This window comes from Phodopus roborovskii, unplaced genomic scaffold, assembly GCF_943737965.1.
Source record: "Phodopus roborovskii unplaced genomic scaffold, PHOROB, whole genome shotgun sequence".
NCBI classification, from domain to species: Eukaryota; Metazoa; Chordata; class Mammalia; order Rodentia; family Cricetidae; genus Phodopus; species Phodopus roborovskii.
Window position 1 is genome coordinate 1,888,318 of NW_026125700.1, and position 14,716 is coordinate 1,903,033.

Genomic DNA, 14,716 nt, shown 5'->3' on the forward strand with positions numbered 1-14,716 from the left:
TCTGTCCACCATAGGCACCTGCACGTACATAGCATACATCCATATGAACACACACACACACGCACACACACACTTAAAAATAAATAAATCTTTTTTTCACAAAAATGCATACATGAAAAATAAAGTATCATAGTTGAAATGACATACAAACCTGAATACTCCATGACCTCCTCAGGGGATTTGCCCTCTACCTCTCGAGCTATATTATCAATGTCATCTCTCCCATATTTCTCATTTGCTTTAATAAACTGGTTAAAATCTCGCTTAGTCCAGTTTGTGAAACCCTATGAACAAAAAGTTAAACATCATCAGTAGATGTTAAATTAATAAATTCTGTTATTATCCTACCAATATCTGTACAATGCCGCCATAAAAGCAGTTTAAAACACTTAGCATGTGCCCCTTTATAAAGTTCATATCTTTAATGTGGAATCAAAAGCTGAGTTTGAATTGTTAGAGAAATAACTGCTTTTCTATTTTAAAGGAAATGTACTTTTCAAGTACTTTAAGTTGATTTATAACTCAAAGGCATCACATAGTCTTAATTTTATATTTTATAGATGACTATAACATTAAAATACAATTCTAATATAAATTCTAATGTAAACGCTTAAGTTCTGATATTTCAGTGTCTCAATGACTTTTTCCCACAGATCTGTTCTCATGCACATTGAGAGAGAAAGAGTTGTGGATGTATTGAATTGAAAGAACACAAAGAAAATTCAGGAAGAATGCAATAAATTTTTTGTAGTTTTCTAGATCATTCCAAACTAAGTAAATAAAGAGTTTTTGTTCAAATTTTTATTCATAAGGGCTGGCAAGATGGAAAAGCAGTTGAAAGTGCTTACCACACAAGCCTGATAACCTGTACCCCACTGTGGAAGCAGAGAACTGATTCTCAAAAGTTGTCCTATGATTTCTACATACATGCTTCAATATGCATATGTCTCTCCCAATAATAATAAAGTGATTTTTAAAGATTATATTCTTAAATAAAAGTTCTATAATCAGAATATTACTCAGGCATCAGACCTTTTTTACTAAAATATTTAACAACCAGTTTTTAAAGTCATTTTACAATTATTATTTCATCAATGATAATGTATCTCAGTTGTCATGGATAAAGACCTGAGTTCAATTCCTGGCAGCACATAAATCATACATGATAACATATGCCTGTAATTCCAGCGCTCAGGAGATGAAGACAAGCTAAAAAATATTTTAAGCATTAAATTTGTAGCATCAGTAAAAGATGGCTTAAATTCAACTCTGAGGGACAAAAAACTTGATTATGCTTCTAATTATAAACTTAATTATCTCAATTGAGATTACATATTCACATTTTACTGTATATTCAGAATATAAGCAGTATAGTATTCAAAGGACAACACTTTATTATTGTGCTCAGGAAATAAGTTTTGAAATTAAAATAAAAGCAAACATGAATATTTAAATGTTTTAATCTATGGCACTTCTTAAATCTCTGCCAACTGTAATTATACTTTCAAACTAAACATGGTGACTTCCAGGCATTTCTTCAAAAACTTATGAAAGTATTTTGTCAAAATTCATTCAGTAAAATTATATGCTATTTAAAGGAAAAGGCCTGTATGAACATATAAATATAAAACTCTTATTTTACATTTAATTAACACATATTCCTGGGACACGGTGTGATATTATAAAACTCATTCTACAATTAGTATATACATCACCTCAAGCAGCAATCCTTTCTTTGTGCAGAAAACATTCCAAAGTATCAGTTAACAATTACACTGGGGAATTACCTACTACCGTGCCATGCACATTATTCCAACATGTATTGAAATAAATTTAGTTGGCCAAGGCAGTATCATAACTTCACATTTTGTTGAAATGTGATAGAAAATTTATTAAAGCAGCAATGACGTGAAAGCTTTAAGGTGGAAACTTTCCCTATTTAATGTTAGCTTATAATTATACAATGATCACATTAGAATGCTTCAGGCATTTCTCATTATTGTAGTCAAGGTCTTTCCTGAGAGGTCTGACTTCTTTCAAAAGGAATTTTTCCTAAACAAAAAAAAATTGGTGTGGTACAGTTTCAGGGACCAAGTCAATCAATGAAATTAATTTTCAGGTAGTTGTTGGAAATTATTATTTATCAAAAGTCAATTCTGGACTCACTGACCATATCATATAAGTGGTAAAAATATGTCTTAACTTTAATAATTGACATTTTTATTTTCCATGTATATGTTGCCCCAATGTTTCCCAAAGAGTATGTTCTACAAAGGGCATTTTCTAACATATGAAGAAAACTGGTCAAAATGTGTGTTTATGTGTATGTCGGATCGGGACAACTGGACCTGTACAGTAAAAAAGAGTAAAAAGTAGCTGTTTACGTATACATTTTTTCTATTTGTAGACTAGAAGTTGTTCAGCCACTTAAAATAATTTACTTGTGTAAGAAGTTTATCCTTCTCTTCAGTCTCTTGTGGTGTAAGAGGTTCTGCTCCATCGATCTTTTTTTGCTCCTCTCTTTGAGCCACAGCTGGATTAGGGATGTCAGGATTCCTGGGAACCTAAGATCAAAAGAGAAATGATGAATAAGCTGATGAGAAAATAATAATAAGGAAGAGTGTACTTACACATGTCGACCTGAAGGGTCATTTCAATCATGAACAGTGGGACCTCAGAAGCAGATGGCACACGCTCCTCCCTACATTTCTACCAGTATGGTATTGCCCTAATAAAAACCCCTCATACTGCATGGTATAATATTTTAGAATTACAGTCCATTGGTAAATGAATGCCACATTGCATGCTAAGTCTCATTATGCCATAGAACAAAATAAATCTTTCTAACTTGGCATTATGTAGAATAAGCACACAGCTTGGCATTTAAAGCCTCCTGGGAGTAGATAGCAGGGTAGGCAACACTGCACATAAAGACGATAGCCAATGTTCTGGCCATCTTCAGGTGTGAAAACAATAAAGTACTTTCATTCCCTTCTATAGGTTGTAAAAGTGGAATATTTAGTATAAAATGGGTACTCTAGAGAGAGTGACAAGATAAAGAAAGATACAAAGCAATGGAGAATTTAGGAAGTGTGTGTAGAGGGACTGCATGGTAGGGCACACCAGCTGCTATGATGGAATCATCATGCACAGAGAAAACTCATGCACTGGCAGTGACCAACAGAGATAACAATGGGGCTCTTTAAAGCACAGAACTGTAAAAGCACTGACAACTGAGAAGAAAGCATGAACTAGAACCACTGAGGACTGAAGCTCAGATCCTAGAGGAAGCTAGCAGTCATGTGCAACTCGCAACAGCAGCTTAGGAGGCCCCAGTGCATCCCAGTGTGCGCACAGTAGCAATACAGCAGTCATTGTAGGGAAGTCTTCTGTCATCACTACCAACATCTGGAGCCACCACACAGCTCAGTGATTTAAGAGAGCAGGTACAGAACATGTGTAGTACATTTTATAGCATTCCATTAAACATGAAAATGAAAGGCTGGGTGGTACGTCTTCCACTGTTTGGAATGTACACACGGTATGAATGACTCACTCCCTAGAAATTTCAAATAGACATAGCACAATAAAATTATAACATTTATTAGAGGATATTTTTCTCATTGTCATACATGTTTTATAGCATTTAAAACTTTATCACAGCTGGGCATGGTGGTGCACACCTTTAATCCCAGCACTCGAGAAGCAGAGGCAGGTATATCTCTGTGCGTTCGAAGCCAGTCTGATCTACAAAGAGAGTTCCAGGACAGCCAGGACTGTTATACACAGGAACCCTTTATCTCCTGAGGGAAAAAAACTGTATCCTTATAACTGGAAGGTGAGCATTTTAAAAGTGTTGTATGAAACAGTTCTTTAGATAACAATTTACCAAATACATATTTTAAAAGAAATGTTGTAAATTAAAAAGCAGATCCATTTGTAAGCATCAGCATCAGTTAACCAAATCAGAATTATTGAGTGTCTATTATATTCTTAGTACTAAAATAGGTATGGGCTAGGTTTCTGGACACAGTCCTTGCCCACAAGAAATTTCCAAACCAATTCTGTGATTTTGGCCTTTATCTTTTTCCCCCCCAGACAGGGTTTCTCTGTAAATTTTAGAGCCAATACTGGAACGCCCTCTGTAGACCAGGCTAGACTCAAACTCACAGAGATTCACCTGCTTCTGCCTCCCCAGTGCTGGGATTAAAGGCGTGAGCCACCAACACCCGGCTTGGCCTTAATCTTAAGCATCCTGGTTTCACCAGATGTGATGACACACAACTGTGATGTTAGTACTTGGAGGCCAAGGTCGGAAGATTGCAAGGTTGAGGCCAACTTGGTCTAGCTTGTGAGTTCAAGGAGAGCTTGGTTACATGACAAGTTGTCTCATAAAAAGAGCAAGAAAGGACTGTGTTAGTACACGCCCTCTTATCTTACCAGCTGGGAGGCTGAGTCAGGAGAATGGCTTATGAGTAAGATAGACAGACTGGGGACGGAGAAGAGACAGAGACAGGGAGGAGGAGAGTAAAAGAGAGGGAGACAGTGGCAGGAAGGGAAGAGGGGAGAAAAGGAGATTAGGAAGAGTCAGAAAAGGGGAAAGGAAAAGAAATGAAATGAAAGGACCGGACAGTGATCAAAAGCCTAAAGTTTTGAGGAGATGGGAGGTAATGACCTCTCAAAAATGGATCTGTATAAGCAAAGGCATGAAGACAGAAATGCCCTGGGATCCATGGGAGTTATATTAGGTATTGGGGTATGTTGAGTGGGAGGACAATTACCTAGTATGTGTGAAAGCTTGGGTTCTATCACAATCAGCACTGGAGGGGAAAATGATAGGATTAATATTGAGAAAAGAGGCAAAAAAAACCCCAGATAGACAGATGAAGAGGATCCCAAACTCCACAGGAGACTTTAGATCATGGAAATAAAATACCAAAATATACTATTTACACTGTAATCCTTCCAGCAGATGGAGCAAACTAATGAAGCTACCAGAGGCAGAGAATTTTCTAAGCCATTATAACTAGGAAATACAGTATGGTGACAAAAGAAATAGAAGAAGTATAAACTAAAACTGAAATGTAGGGGCTACTGAGATGGTAGCTTCATTCCAAATGGCTCAGCAGATAAAGGCCAAAAGGCCTGGGTTTAAACTAGTTCAATCCCTGTAACTCAGATGAAGAAGGGAAGACCTGACTCCCACGAGTTGTCCTCTGACCTCCATAGACACACACTTTCTCTCTCTCTCTCTCTCTCTCTCTCTCTCTCTCTCTCTCTCTCTCTCTCTCTCTCTCTCTCTCTCTCTCCCTCTGGAAATAGATAAATGAATGAAGAAGGAGGTAGATTCCATGAGGTAGTGAAAACACTTTTATTGCTTAGGAGTTTTAGGAGTTCAGCAAGATTTCATAGAAATATGGATTGCAAAATTAAATATGGCAGCACAAAAAAAATGAAAGCAGTCACCTGAAATCAACTCCCCACAGTTTAACAGGCAGCCCAGAGTGACACATTACCAAGGCTCTCAAAGTATATGGAACTTTGTCCATTTGTCAAATGTTTATATTTGTCGCTAAAGAAACCCTTTTGGGAGATAGCTATTGGAATGTCTGTAAGCTTTCTTCAGCTTTCGCTTGTGCTCTTAGATCAACTGCAACTTTTTTATTCTGCACCTAAAATTTCAATTGTAACCCTCTTCCAACGCTAAGAATTTGATGAACAAGTAAGTATATCAAATATCAACTCTTTTTATTTTAGAGAATTATGAAACCTCCAAAGATGTCTCACTTATAGCAAGGTCAAAGCTTAGAAAAGGAAGAATTGACACTGCCAGCCAAAACTGATTACAGTAAAGCAAACAAATGCTTCTCCCAGCCCCAAATAAAACAAAAACTTTTAACTACAAATCTTACCAGCTACACTTCTGCTGTGGCCTTGGTGAGCTGAATATGGAAGGTGGGACAAATAGAAACTAAAAATGCTAATAGCTAATAATGAGCATTCTCTCACAAACGTGTGTTACCAACTGCTTCAGAACTAGTAAGCCCATACCAGGTGTGGTAGTGACCACCTTTAATCCAAGGACTCGGGAGACAAAGGCAGACAGATCTCTACTGAGTTTGAGGCTAGTCTGATTTATATAGAGTCAGCATTGCAGAATGTGGCCCTGTCTCAAAACCAAAAACATAAACTAGTAAGCCCCTTACTAGCCCTCTCCTCAATCACTGTAGGCTAAGATTTTGGAATAGATTCAAAATAGATAAATCATCTCCATTAGCTATAGTATGCCCAGCAGTGGACAACACCTATTTCTCCTTAACCCATAGTCTAACCTGAAGTAATGTAGCATGTGTGGCCAAGGGGAGCTATAAATACAGCCCAACAACAACAAAAAACCATAAACTTACTTAGAACACAGCTTCTTTGTTATTTTTAACTCACCTGTATGGTTCTTGAGAGTGAACTTTGTAGATGACAAAGTCATGCTGCAATGTCAAAACACCCTTGAATGATTATTAATTTAAACAGAAAAAGAGGGAGGAGTTCCATTTTTTTGAGTTTGTGTGTACAAAATGTCAGGTAACTCACTATATCAGCTTTGCTTACATACAAACAATTTCTTCACTCATCTTGTGGCTTTGAAGGGCTTTCTAGATGCATAGGATAAAGTCAATACTAAATGATTGTTTTTTCATTTCATTTACATTTATTTTGTGTGTGTTCATGGGAGCATGAGTATATGCCCTCCCATGGCATGTGTATGGATGTCAGGGGACAACTCTCCTCCCGCCATGTGAATTCCAGAGATTAAACTCAGGTCATTAGGTTTGGAAGCAAATGCCTTCACCAGCTGAGCATTTGTCCAGCCCAATATCCTAGGTATTTCCTGAGAACAATGCCTTACAGATACGTACAAAGTTATCCTTGAAGGTCTGCAGATGATTAACATGCCATGCTGATCTCTCTGTACTCTGAACTCAAAGATAAGACCCTTCCAATTAGATAATCCACCTTTGCTCAGACCCATAGTTCTTGGAAAGAATGGAAGGAACAAAGTTCAGAAAGAGTCAGTATCCAGAATGTTGTATTTGCCTGATAAATCCTCAGCTAGGAATTCCTACTGAGAAGCACAGCAAATGTTTAAATAGTAGTGCCAATCCAAGGTGCAGATGAAGAGAGCACAAACCTAGGAACAGATCAGCAGGGGAATGGTTCGCCTACCAGCACCAACACCAAGCTTGCCACAGCTGTAGTCTATGTTGTCACCATCACCTCTCATTTTCATATTTCAACAGTTTTCTGGGAGGTTTTTGTAATAAATGCATTCTTTACAGCTTCACATTCAGGGTAATAATTTGAAAATATAAAGATGGTTCAGTGTGTAAAAGGTGCTTGCCACAGAAACCTGACAATGTAAGTTTAGTTCTTGGATCCCACATGGTTAAAGGAGAAAACCAACTCCAGAAAGCCATACTCTGACTTCTTCCTGCGTACACGAACACACACAGGAACACACACAGGAACACACACACACACACACACACACACACACACACACACACACTTAAATAATTCTGCAAAACATAAAACCTGATCATCCCTTACCTCTTATAAGTCCTACAGTTCTGAGAAAAGTAAACTATGCCTCAGTTCTCCATTTATAAAATAAAGATATAGTTCCTATAATGAGAATACCAAGCTAATATTTTTACGCAACTCAGAACATCATGAAACAAAAAGAAAGCTTAGATTTGTATCATTTTGCCACCCACCCACATCCCTGATTCTAAGGCATCTGAGTGGGTTCCTTCACTCCGAAGCTACATTTCAGTCTCTTTGTGAGCGATACACATCTCTACCTGATCACATTCCACCTCTGGAAAAGTGTCTCCGCTTTCCCATCTGAAGGCTCTGCTTGACACAGAAAATATGGTGGCTCAAAAAAACATACAGGCTCAATCCCATCATCTTTTAAATCTCAGATTAAGTGACACTTCTTTAGGGAGCACTGCCCTCATCCTCCAGACTATTTTGTATACTAATCATACTTCCCACCAGTAGCCTTTGTGAGCACACATAAAAGCACTGCATTGTGGTATCTGTTTAATGTATGTCTCTGGCACTATAATCTAAATTCTCAATGTTGTCATTTTCTTTACTCTCATTATCATTAGTTGTTGGCGTTATTATCATTATCATTACTTCTACTGCTACTACTATTACAATGATTTTACCACTTGAGTACATAGAAAAGCTTATGCCACTAGGGTAAAGGCTGTAAATTAATTCTATTTCCAATGGAAAGTGGTGGTCTTGATAGTATCCAGTTAGTGAGTGAATTTTGTCTATCAGAATCAGATGGAATTTTGTATTCTTATCCTTTCAGTTGCCCTCAAGATGCCTACAAACAGCAACTATTTCCTTAGTTAAGCAGTAATGATTCTCAGGAAGACTGGGAGTAAGTCATTTAGACTTATGATTCCCATGATTTTATTATCCATCACAACAGGTACTGTGTGCCAACATGTAAGCCTCTAAATGTCATTCTGAGTTGAGAGAGTCAGGCCCTTCGCCCTCAGTTTGCAAACACGCTGCTTCAAATGGGAAGATTTTAACTGCATTCAGTAGGGACCCTGCAACAAAGAGACAGTTAACAAGGACAGGCCTTTCCCAGGAGCATGTCTGTGGTCCATCATGGAAGCAGTCCAGCAGCCAAGTTTGTTTATCGTTTTCTCCCCAAATGCTTATCACTGCACCTAACACAAAGCAGTGCTCAGTGAACAGGTATTAAATGGAGCCAGTCCTCCTTTTACTCTTCCTCTGTCTCTAACACTTTCTGGGATGTGAGAGGAATTAAATAGTAAATTGCAAGACTGTGAACTCCACAGCATCTTTCATCTTCCTATTCATGTGTTTCCTCTCTTCTTACACCTCGTCCCTCTTCCTTTCTCTTTGCCCTCACAGCTGTCCATTCATTACCCTGTCTTAGAAGGTTCCCTCCCTCTTCCGTGCTCTTCCAGCTGGCCACCACCCAAACAATCATTCTGAGACCTCACTCCTAACCACCAACTGCCTGTAATGAAAGGCACTGTTTACATTCCAACTCAATCTGCGGCCCGAATGTAGTGGGCACTGGAATTCTCACAGGGAACAAAATCACACTATCTCCAAAGAAGGAAAATCAACAGTTCCATCAACTGAGATGATATTTTATTGCTGCTACTTGACTACCACTTGGCCTACCGCCCAAACTACATTTCACACCACTAATAAACACAGTCCTTATTTAGGATTGCAGAAATAAATTGAGCTATATCACATGCAGAAATTGCTGAGAGTGTCTGGATAGAAAGGGCACCGTATTTAAAGTCGAATAAGTGGGTTTGAGACAGCAAGGCAACCTCATCATCTATGTGACCTTGCACAAAGGAACTGAACCTTGCTGAACTCCAGTTCCCTTACCAAGTACAAGCAGACAATCAAACCTATTTAATGAGGTTGTTAGGATCAAGTGAAATATATTTTAAGCATTGTATAAATTATAAAATGTTCCACACTACTATTTTGTTTAGTACTCAAGATCTAGTATTTCAATTAATTCTCCTTTCAAGTCTTACTGACCAAGATGACTATTAATCTCAATGAAGTGCTGTATGTCTGTTTAGTCCAGGAAATTAACGATTTAATAACTATCTAGCAGCTTGCATTTTGCATTTTGTTTCTATACTGTGCTTGCTTTCTTTGAAAATGGTCTTAGGTACAATCTGAACAGTCAAACATGGTCACCTTACTCTGCTACACTGTCTTGAAAATGAATCTCTGGTCTTGATAGTTACTATAAAATCTAACCATGTACATTCTGAAATACAAGTTAACTATCATAAATGCATAGTTTCTCGTAATACATTCTACCTATTAATCAAAATAGTTGCAGCAACATAACTTCCAACTCATAAACAGAAATTCTGCTGCTACTTTTCTAATTTTCATTGTGATTCTTATATCTCCATTGACTAGGAAGTCAGTTTCCAAATACAGAAATAACCCTGTATTTTTAATCTCTTAATAATATATAGTATTACAACCACTAAATTTTAATTACTAAAATTTGTTTTCTACATATGCAAAAAGTAATTTTGACTTCTACATATCATTTTATTTTAAAATGATGTGAGTAATGATCATGTGTGTTGTTATCTTTAACATCTAAGTGACCACTAACCACCAATAAGGCTTTTATTAACCTATGAGCAATAAACACAAAAATATGTTTCTTAGTTCTACTAATGAAAATTACTTAAATATCATATATCAAAATTGATTTCCCAGTACTTATTTGTTTTTTCTACATATCCTTTGACAATCCAAACACTAAATATTGTATTATTGAAATACCATTATTATGGATGTTACTGTTTTGAAATATTAGAGACCAATTGCTTTCATTCATGACCCTTCTGAGTCACTCAATAATTTAATCATTACTACTAGTTTAAAACATTGCTATATGACCTTATATTCTTTAATATTAAATACAATATGTAATCTACTTTAACTAGTACTTGCTATACTGTTATGTTTTAGGAACTATGATTTGTCAATAATATAAGAAAATTGGAATAACATACCATGTTATAAGAGAATTCTGCAACACCACATAAATATTTTGAGATTAGACCTGATGATTCAGTAGTTGAGAGAACTTGATGCTATTCATGAGGACTCAGGTTCAATCTGTAACACCAGCATGGTGGTTCACAACCACCTATAACTTTAGTTCCAGGGGATTTAACACCCTCTTCTGGCCTTTCTGGACACAAGACACTCATATGCAGTATAGACATACATACAAGGGAAACTCCCATACAAACAAAATAAATATTTTTTAAAAGATTACATCACACTAATTTGAAAAATTACCTTGTAACCTATAGTCTTCCGATAATAAAAAATTTCTTTTTCCAGGAGCTCAAATAAGCGTGGTGGAAAAAACTGAAAATCCTGAACATTTGGCTGTTTTGGAGGCCGAGGAGCCTATAAGGGTAAAAAAAAAATGTTACATACATTCATAATTGTTTTCATGAAACACAAAGCTGATATAAATAACTCTACTGATTTGTACATATGGCAAAATAAATAAAATAAAATCCATTCATGTGGCTGGCCCAAAGCATGTGCTTACTGTATTGTTATATTTTAGGAACTATGATTTGGCAATAATATAAGAAAATCTGATTCACAAACCATGTTATAAGAGAATTCTACAACGGCATGTAAAAACTGGCCCTTTTACCTTCGGGATCTTTGGCTCACTGACACGCAAAGCCTCTCTAAAGTAGGCATCCACTGCATAGTTGGCTTTGCGTTCTCGTTTAGGAGGTTCAATCCATTCCACCACACCAAGCTACACAAAAGCAAGAACAAAAGGTTTAATTACTCCAAACTATTTTCTCAGTACCACATACAATAAGGTATTAATTAGAAACAATTACAACTTGCTTCATAAATCCTACTACTACCTGCAAAATACTATAACATTGCTATAAATCAAGTTTAGAAGCCAAGATTTTTTTTTTGCATTTTTTAAAAATAATTTTAAAATTAGTTCCTCCTTAATTGAGAATAATTTGCACAATCTGTTTAGTATCCAATGACAATTTAAGTAAACAAGGAGGAATTCTCATAAAAGGAAGAAAAGTATTTATTCTGGGATATTTAAACATGTAAGATCAGATGAATAAATGACAAGAAGCAGCATGACAGTCATATCTCCTTCGAACCAAAAAAGAAAACTGTTCACAGGGAACTTTCTAGAAAGGAAAGCTGTAGAGGAGTGGGGGAAAGGCCATTGGAATCAGAAAGATTCAGATCTGAATCCGAATTCCACCATTTCACGGGGCACACAACTTTGAGGATTATTTCTGCTTTCTGTAAAATGAAAACAATTAACACTTACCTTGAGGATTAAGTATGACCACAAAGGATCTGGGAATCTAGCTTAGTTGGGCCCTGAATGATTAACTTGGGCAAGGCCCTGGGTTTGAGCACCAGCATCAAACACAGTGACTGAAAGCATTAGCTAACTAGTCAACAGTTACAAAATGTATTCCATTATCAGCTAGGAAATACAATTTAATAGTCAACACTGCCCATGTAAAATTCTGGAGTCCAAGAAAAATTTTCCTTATTCTTCTGTTTTTCTCCATTTCATGGTGTTTCTCCAGTTCATTAGTGACTTTAAATGAGCTGTGAGGACCTTTAAAAGACCATCAACCTACCATTAATGGTCCCGATATCTTATCTTAAGGTTAATTTCAATAGTTCATTATAGGCAAAGAGCAGATGGCAAGGCTGCATGTGTAGCTCAGTGGTAGAACAAATGCTTAGCATGCACAAGGCCCTTGCTTCACTCCCCAAAACTACTTAAGAAAAACATGGATAAGAAACTAAGATAATAAGGGTGATTAAAGATCTACAAGTTTTCACAATGTCTAGAGAAATAAATCCCAAAGTTAAGGCTCATAAGTAAAAGTCTATGCAATAGCAAAGAATAGTTTTTTGTTGATTCCTAAGACTCAAACCAATGTGCAAAGTCATAAGAAACAATACCATTATGCAACATAACATAACAGGGCCAGGGATGCAGCTAATTGTTAGACTGTTTGTCTAGAATACACAAGGGCAAGATGGCAAGGAGTGAAAGGAACTGCCCTGAGAGAGGTAGGATGCCCAACACTTCAGAACTCAAATACAAGCTATCATCTGTTGTAGATACCGCTAATGAGATTTCTTTTTAAATCACATGTATTTATTTATTTGTGTGTGCACATGTGTGTGTGTATGTGTGCATGCATGTTCATGCCATGTCGCACCTGCGAAGATCAGAGAACAACTATTAGGAGTCGATTCTCTACACCATACGGATTCCAAGGATTGAACTCAAGTTGTCAGGCTTGGTAGCAAGCACCTTTCACTGAATCATCTTGCTCACCCTATAAATTGAGATTTCTTAATTACAAGAAAGGCTAGAGTAAATGACCTTTAATGTCTTCTAACTCTAAGATGTTATAAGAAATTAAAATGTGGTGCTTAAATAAAAGAAATATCTACTTCCAGGGCTAGAAATGTGTGTCAGTGGTAGAGAACACACCTCCCATGTAAGAAGCCCAGAGTTCAATACCAAACAAAGAAAGGAAAGAACAGTGGGAGAGAGGGAGGGAGGGAAGGAATAAAGTAAGAAGGGAGACGAATTGTGACTCTTACACCAGTTAGTCGTGAGGTGACAGTAATAGGGGAAAAAGATGTCATAAATAGCTCAGAAGATGGCAAAAGATGATTCCCCAGAGGAAGCCAGCTAGCTAGGCTAGCTCAGTTAAGGGAACTCTAGGTACAAGTGAGAAATCCTTCCTCAATATATAAGGCAAACAGCTATGAAGAAAGACATAAGCTATTAACCTCATACATAATGCACATTAACACACCCACATTAATGTGAACATAAATGCACACATATACACACTTGCAAAAATATTTTATGGATTACATATAATTTAATCTTTCTAAATTGAATGTAAAACTGTATACTTGAAACTAGCTGTTTAAAAGTAGTGTATTTAGCCATTCAATCTGTATATGTTTGAAAGTCTAGATGTTGAAATTTGAAATAAGTATTAAAGGCCAATTCATGAACTTTCAAAAACAAAATTAATTATACTGAATTTTCTTGTTTTAGACAAAGGCATATTAATGCTAACTTATTCCATTTAATTTATCAAGGATTAATGTCAGCTGCCATGATTAAATTTACCAGGCATACTAGTAAAATAAGTGACTGATTCAGCAACTCATATGTGGTGAAAATCTACATTAACATTCAGATTTTCAATTCTCTTCAGAAATAATATGAGCCTCATTTAAGACCCTACATATAAAACATAAATGTACAGAAATAAAAATAATCTCAACTGACAATATTCAAAAAATTCTAATTTTGCATATTACTGTTAATAGTAGACATTCAAATATAGGGATAATCATAATCATTACACTATATCTTATCTATAAATTATCTTGTTTGCTAGAAATTGAAGCATGGGAAAGCCTATTATATTATACATACACCAATATTTTACTAACACTAATCTTACTCTTCCTGTGAATGGGGCTCAGTACTGTAGGATGTACTGAGCATAAGAGAGTCCCAGCACTGAAAACAAAAGAGGTTCCAATGATATTTAGGTTCTATTAATATTTTTTCCACTTAATAAAACACTCAGCACCAATAACCCAAAGGAATAATTGAAGAGTAAATAAAATTCATATCACATAATTAGATCTTAAAAACATATTAGGCAGGCTATTTCTACCCTGTGCAGAAAGGCCATCACCTCCATCTAAGCAGGATAAAATACAAAGTATCTGAGTCAAGATTGCAAATAAAACAGACAAATATAAGGCAAGGAAGAAAACCTATCAGAGGCAAATGAGAGCAAGAGAGCATTATCAAGGGGTGCGATGCACTTTGGAATGGTTCAGTTCTCAGTTTTCAGGAAAGCCAAGACTTGAAAAAGAGTTTCACTTTAATGAAACATCATTTCTATTAGTTCAAAAACTATGCTTTTAGAATAATTTTAGCAATAATAATAATAATAATAATAATAATAATAATAAAACTATTGTAAGTCAAAAATAACACATTAGTCTATAATGATATAAA

General features: G+C 36.2%; 2 protein-coding genes across 6 annotated transcripts in view; one reads left to right on the forward strand and one right to left on the reverse strand.

Annotated features, from left to right (window-relative positions):
- The window catches only part of Ocrl (OCRL inositol polyphosphate-5-phosphatase), a 486,659-nt gene that overhangs the window by 361,711 nt on the left and 110,232 nt on the right, over positions 1-14,716 (forward strand). The window lies entirely within an intron of this gene.
- Smarca1 (SWI/SNF related, matrix associated, actin dependent regulator of chromatin, subfamily a, member 1) overlaps positions 1-14,716 on the reverse strand; it is a 70,271-nt gene that overhangs the window by 17,494 nt on the left and 38,061 nt on the right. For all 5 annotated transcript variants that reach the window (XM_051178469.1, XM_051178467.1, XM_051178472.1 and 2 more), the window contains exons 17-20: positions 11,294-11,404; positions 10,921-11,034; positions 2,442-2,564; positions 152-284 (exon numbers count right to left, since the gene is read on the reverse strand). In XM_051178469.1, the coding sequence (XP_051034426.1) occupies positions 152-284; positions 2,442-2,564; positions 10,921-11,034; positions 11,294-11,404 (481 nt within the window). The remainder of the gene's footprint in view (positions 1-151; positions 285-2,441; positions 2,565-10,920; positions 11,035-11,293; positions 11,405-14,716) is intronic.